The sequence below is a fragment of the Sphaeroforma arctica genome (assembly GCF_001186125.1).
Source record: "Sphaeroforma arctica JP610 unplaced genomic scaffold supercont1.950, whole genome shotgun sequence".
Lineage (NCBI taxonomy): Eukaryota > Ichthyosporea > Ichthyophonida > Sphaeroforma > Sphaeroforma arctica.
This window is the reverse complement of record NW_014039608.1, coordinates 16,080-22,809: the sequence shown is the minus strand read 5'-3', so window position 1 is coordinate 22,809 and position 6,730 is coordinate 16,080. Positions and strand designations below refer to the sequence as shown.

At 42.6% G+C, this 6,730-nt stretch overlaps 2 protein-coding genes across 2 annotated transcripts; one reads left to right on the top strand and one right to left on the bottom strand.

Moving 5' to 3' along the window:
* The first annotated feature begins 340 nt into the window (after positions 1–340).
* On the top strand, positions 341–2,071 carry SARC_09398 (pyridoxine biosynthesis PDX1-like protein). Its single transcript, XM_014296590.1, has 3 exons — positions 341–888; positions 1,216–1,476; positions 1,765–2,071. Exons 1-3 carry the CDS (start codon positions 436–438, stop codon positions 1,939–1,941), a joined length of 891 nt encoding a protein of 296 aa, XP_014152065.1. The 5' UTR covers positions 341–435; the 3' UTR covers positions 1,942–2,071.
* Positions 2,072–4,194: 2,123 nt separating this feature from the next.
* On the bottom strand, positions 4,195–6,505 carry SARC_09397 (26S proteasome regulatory subunit T3). Its single transcript, XM_014296589.1, has 7 exons — positions 6,447–6,505; positions 6,130–6,253; positions 5,778–5,937; positions 5,411–5,585; positions 5,064–5,232; positions 4,561–4,645; positions 4,195–4,355 (listed from the first exon to the last, which is right to left on the bottom strand). Exons 1-7 carry the CDS (start codon positions 6,447–6,449, stop codon positions 4,271–4,273), a joined length of 801 nt encoding a protein of 266 aa, XP_014152064.1. The 5' UTR covers positions 6,450–6,505; the 3' UTR covers positions 4,195–4,270.
* Between the last annotated feature and the right edge of the window lie 225 nt (positions 6,506–6,730).

The window sequence follows — 6,730 nt, the reverse complement described above, 5'->3', positions numbered from 1 at the left end:
ACGTACTACGTATACGCTAACGCAGTCATTTTAAAGCGTACTCCTCTTTTCAGTTGGGAGTATATTACATGCCCTGGCAACGAAATCAACGGTTAACGCATTACTATGCAAGCGTATTTACGTTTTACGGACTGAAATCTGCTCCAGGTCCGCAGCCCTCAGGAGCGGAGTCAGGCGCGTCAGCTTCAATACCAATGACTACATGATGAAAGAGAAATAATAAATATGGTGTCCGTGTGGTGTCAACTCCACGAGGGAAATTTGGGTTAAAATGATATTGGGACTCTTGGGCCTTGGCACGTATATTTTTTTGTACCAAGTAGCGGATGTATGGTGCAAGCGAAATTTCAAATTTTGCATAGAGGCTTCGTAAAAGTATGGAAAGCTTACGTTCACCAGTCACTTTTATACATCGAAGCATATACAGAATATACAATGACATCTGCAGAATCTAGTACACAGGGCGTCAAGCTCGGACTCGCAGAGATGTTCAAGGGCGGCGTCATCATGGACGTAGTCAATGCCGAACAAGCGCGCATTGCTGAGGAAGCCGGTGCATGCGCTGTCATGGCCCTCGAGCGTGTGCCTGCTGATATCCGCAAGGATGGAGGTATTGCCCGCATGTCCGACCCTCAGCTAATTAAAGAAATTAAGGCTGCTGTCACCATCCCTGTTATGGCTAAGGTCCGTATTGGTCACTTCGTGGAGGCACAGATCCTGGAGCATCTGGAGGTTGACTACATTGATGAAAGTGAAGTGCTCACTCCCGCTGATGAACAGCACCACATCAACAAGAGCAAGTTTAAGGTGCCCTATGTTTGCGGCGCAAAAGACATTGGTGAAGCTCTGCGACGTATTGCCGAAGGCGCCTGCATGATTCGTACCAAGGTATTTATGTAAGCAAGTTTTGCTTTTGTCTGTTGTGGTGGTGGAACGGAAAATATGACATTATCACATAGCAGAATGGCTGTTTTATTCTGCCCAACTTTATCAGAGTCAAGGATGTTAATGTGTTGTCGAATTCTGTCAATCCGGGACCTATGTTGGTTTTGAGCTCCAGACGATATTTTTTCGGTCATAGGGTACAACATACTGTGCTTGTGGTGTATCGAGGCGATCACAAACTCGTCGCTATGCCACGTTTTGAGCATTGCACGGAACGTGTTCGAAACTCTTTTTACTCTATTTGTTCAATCTTCTCTTGTGGTTTTACAGGGAGAGGCAGGAACTGGCAATGTAGTCGAGGCTGTGCGTCACTCTCGCAAGATGAACTCACAAATTCGTCAAATGAAGGGTATGGATGAGGATGAGTTATACGCATTCGCCAAGGAGATCCGCGCTCCTCTTAACCTTGTTCAGCAAACAGCCAAGCTCGGTCGTCTGCCCGTTGTCAACTTCGCCGCTGGCGGTATCGCCACTCCCGCCGATGCAGCTCTGATGATGCAGCTCGGATGTGATGGAGTTTTCGTTGGATCGGTATGTGGGTGCTGATTCTTATGTCTGTGTGTATGAAATCGAGTCTTTCTTTCGAGGATAGGTATTCTAAATATCTATATGTACTTGTTTAGGATCTATTTTAGAATTAGCAATTAATGGGTATCTCGGCTGGTCGTGCACGGCAAATGACTCGCTTGCGCACTATTTAGCGGCGTAGTGCGTGTTGATTTTCCGGACTGCCGTGATAATGCCCTGCGTGATCTATATAGTTGTGTTCGTTTCCGAATATTGATTCTTTCCTTATCTGGCTACCTTTAATCTCATTAGGGTATCTTCAAGAGTGGTGATCCTGAGAAGCGAGCAAACGCTATCGTCATGGCTGTCACAAACTTTAACAACCCCAAGATTCTAGCTGAGATCAGTGAAAACTTGGGTGAGCCCATGGTAGGAATTAACTGTGATACTCTACCCGAGGACCAGAAATTCGCCCAGCGTGGATGGTGATCTGTCGGTTCTACTTGCGAGTTGAACAGCTGTTATAAATATTAGATTGGTATTGTCTGAATGTGCGAATAAATGTGCAAGACTCTAACGATGTATACTTTGTTTTGTATTGAATGCACTTGAGATTGCGAAGCAAAATCAAAATACTTACCTTCAAGGATCTGTCAATAACTTTTGGTCCGTGTGAGTCATGTTCTTACTCAATCCCTTTGAGTGCTGTGTTTACCCTTGAATATAGTGCAGTGGCTGTAGCTGATGTAGAACTTTACGCATATACATTCCGCGACTGCGTACTTTGAAGCACGCACGTCAGAGAGTTTGTATTTCGCGCGTCGCATGTTTTGCATAAGAAGTAGCTGGTGCGTGTCCCTAAGAGTATCAAATATCGTAGTGAATAGAAGTCCTTCGTGTATTTGTTGTCGGATATACGGTCCTTACGATTAATGCTATCCTACTTAAAACTAACTTCATATCGGCACTACAACCAAAGTGTGCTGGTGTGTACGAAGTGCCTCAATTATTGCAGGGCAAGGAAAATTCGTCTTGTGTAATGTTGTCGAATCTTCAGGTGATGCTTTGAACGCTACCCTACTCTAATCTAGAAGTTTCATTGACTTTACAATCTTAAGTAGTAGCTAGTGTGTGTCTGAATCGTCTCAAATATAGTACAGTACGAGAAACCGTCGTGTGTATGTTGTCGAATTTACGGTTCTTGCGAGGAATGCTATCCCACTTCAATCTAGAAGTTTTATCAACTTTGCAACTACATTGTAGCGGGGGTGTGTCCAAGTGTCTCAAATATTGTAGTGCAAGGGAAACTGTCTTGTTTGTTGTCGAATTGACGGTTCTTGCGATGAATGCTATCCCACTTCAAGCTAGAAGTTTTATCAAATTTCAACTACACTGTAGCGGGGGTGTGTCCAAGTGTCTACAAATATTGTAGTGTACGGGAAACTGTCTTGTTTGTTGTCCAATTTACGGTTCTTGCGAAGGACGCTATCATACTTTAATATAGAAGTTTATCGAATTTACAACTGAAGTGGTACCTGGTGTGTGTCCGAAGCGTTTCAATTATTGTAGCGTAAGGGAAACGCGGTTTGTATTTGTTGAATTTTAGGTTCTTGCGACGAACGCTACATACCCACATTAATCGGGCAATCTGTCGATTTTACAACCAAAGCAGTAGCTGATGTGTGGACGCATTGTCTCGATTATTGTAGCGTAAGGGAAACAGTCGTGTGTATGATGTCGAATATGCGGTTCTTGCGTTTAACGCCTTTTGTTCTATATATAAGCACAATGTAGTAAACGTACTTTAATGAGAGGCTAGTCGTTGGCTTAGAATTTGAATCATCTCATCAGTATTGCTGCATACGTACAATCTCAGATATATATATCTCTGGCATTGATTGATATGCTCACAGGCTAAACGCTCAATTTGAGTGTGTCTGCAGACTCGTAGTGCATGGTTCTGAAGAATTGTTTTGTGACACTACTGCTGCACAAAGAGATGGTTGCAGTTTTGTGTAAACATCCGGCTAGTATGATTCAAGACCTCTAGTCAACTATTAGATCTTACGTCTTCAAAACTCTTCTTCGTGACCGTACTGATGCGCGCACGAATATTCGCAGGTGTGTGATTTTCTAGTATGTTTGGATTCGACAACTTGTAGCTTTGAAAGCCCAATCGCGATCTGAATTAGGCAGAGTTGACGACGAACATTTGAACGAGTTGAACTCAAGTTCCCACCTCAACAATAAGTACATAGCTCGACGCTGTCATTTTTGTATTACGCACTGCTGCACAGCCGAAATTAATGGCACCTATATCTTCCATTGCGACCCCCCCTCTCTCCTTGTGGGCTGAGCTCTTTTCACTTCGCGCCCCGCATTTTTAGAATTATACTATAGGTGCACCCTGGGAAAAGCCTCAGTGGATACGGAAAGATTCGTTGTTTATAGCACATATATCGCAGTTTGTGTCGCTATTCATATTATATCAGTGGCGCGTCATCCGTATGCCTATATATTAAAACAAAGTGGTCAAGTCTAGCCCCTACTATAGAATAAGAGGAAAGCGAAAAGTGCCCCGCCCCCTTTTTTTTCCGGACTTTATTCGCCTGAAACAAACGTCCACTTGGAACCGCCTTAGCAGACTTCTAGGACTTGAATATTGTAGTCTGAACGCCCAATTGCGAATTTCGGATCGACGTACGTCGACCACAAACATATGTGTGAATAAAGCGCTTGCAACCGATTTCAATATCTTTAATATTTTGCGACCCGCGTTTCGATGTGAATTTAAGAATACGTCTATACTATAACTTGTCTACTTGTAAAATTCAAACTCGGTTTCGGACTTCGACACGTTCGACTTGTAACCCTTCTCGAAGTCTTTGGCCAGAACAACGTATCTGAAAGTAAAATAGAATATGGATATTAGCACCCTCTGAGTGGTATGCTCGTGGTATCCAAGGGTCGCGGCAATCATACGCTTTTTCTGAAAAAACTTAGGACGATCTATATATCAATTCGGTCAACGTTTTGTAATTGGAGAAAAAGATAGAATGTACGGAGATCGGAGATGAACGTGTATTTGCGCACTCTTTCGCCAACTACCTGTTTTTTCTCACGGCCTGCATTCCGGCCTCTTGACAAATCGCCGCGATATCGGCTGCGCTGATCTTATCAGGGCGAGAAACGACTGCAAGTGCCACAGAAAGTGAATATGATGAGCAAGCACTTATCAATAGAAGCGGATGTGTAGCCATGGATGTGTCAAGAGGTCAGTTTCAAAGCGTCACCAAAGACAAGATGTATGTAATTCTACGTCAAATAGACGAAAGGTTTGACTATTGCTGAAGCGAATGCCTTCAATGCAGATGATAATTGGGTTGGTGCTATGATACCTTATAGCCCCAGATGTATAGATAAACAAAAGTCAAAGAGCACTTCGTCAAAGAATTGCAATGGAAATACAAGAGGTCTAGCTTATGGTGCACACGTGGGATAAACTGAAATGTTGTCACATATAATTCGAAGCCATAAAACAGGCGGCTATTCAGTGACATCTGAAGTTATGACATGCAGCAACGTCACAATTATACACGCGTGGGACATACAGTCTTCAAGGTCCACCTCGTCGCTCAGATTCATTTTAGAAGTGATTGTGGTGAAGACCAGACGTTTCTGGCGGCGGTCGGGCAAGGGGAACTCAATCTTACGATCCAAACGACCCGGTCGAAGTAGTGCGGGATCAAGCGTGTCGGCTCTGTTTGTAGCCATGATGACCTGCGTAGAATACAATTGAATCAAGGTTGGCAAAACTTGCGAGCAACATATCGAAGTTCCGATTGACGAAGTCGCAAGCACGTATTGGAAGGGCAGATACAAGAGTTTCATGGCAAACGATACTGTTAAACCGTTCTTGAAATGGCAGTGTAGGCGAGTGTACTACAGAACTACACACCTTGACATTATCGTTGCGGTCGAATCCATCCATTTGATTCAGCAACTCTAACAGGATACGCTGTACCTCTCGATCTGCTCCAGTTTGTGCGTCGAAACGTTTTGTGGCAATAGCATCGATCTCATCGATAAAAATAATAGCGGGCGAGTTTTCCTTCGCGAGCCGGAATACATCTCTGCGTTTAAATTGCAATTTAGGGTAATTAGTTAATTTTGAACAAGAACGCAAATTTGACATCGAGATTCACAGTGACTGAACAACTCGCCGAAGAAACAAGTTACTGTAAGCAACCATTAAGACTGATATTCTAATTCTAAGAAACAAAAAACTCTCAGCAGGCTATAAACCCAAAGCGAATTCGAAATACCTGACCATACGAGGACCTTCTCCCAAGTACTTCTGTACGAACTCCGAGCCCACAACACGAATGAAAGAAGCTGTGGTGTGATTAGCTACCGCTTTTGCAAGCATCGTCTTTCCCGTTCCAGGGGGGCCATACATCAGTACACCTCGTGGCGGGTCAATTCCTGCAAACGTACAACCACAGTAAGGTGAGTTCCTGATATCCGGATCCACTATATAAACACTTTCATCAAATTACTGCCTCGAAATGCGGGGCGGTGCAGGCATAAATCATGATAATTCATAGGATGAGTCAGCCTTATAATGACAGCACTCTCCTGCCGTAGTACAAAACTCACTTCCAACGGCAAACATACCAATCTGTTTATAAAGATCGTGACACGTTAGTGGCAATTCTACGGCCTCTCTCATTTCCTGTTTCTGCATATCCATACCACCAATATCACTATATGTAACATCGGGCTTCTCATCACCACCCATCTGGAAACGCCAATTATCGCGAGCGAGAATAATTGAATACAAGAGGTTGAGACAAGTACTAGAAGCTGCAAGAGCAAAGTCCACAAAAGATCACAAAATTGTAAGTAGTAGGTTTCTGTTGAAGCTGTGACTCGTACTGCCATCGGGTTGTGTGAAAAGAAAGCGCAAAAGAAAAAACAACAAAACAACATACCATTGAAATGGAACTGTCAGCTTCTGGAGGCAGTACATCCACCAGCGCATTCGAAACCTGCAGTGGATAAAATATATATATATTTATAGATATAACATATATATACATTAATATACTTATATATATATATATACTTATATATATAGATAGATATATATGTATGTATATATATACGTATACTTATATATATATATATATATATATATACATATATGTATATAGATTGATAGAGAGAGATATAGATATATTTATGTATATACAAATGTATATATGTGTGGTGGTTA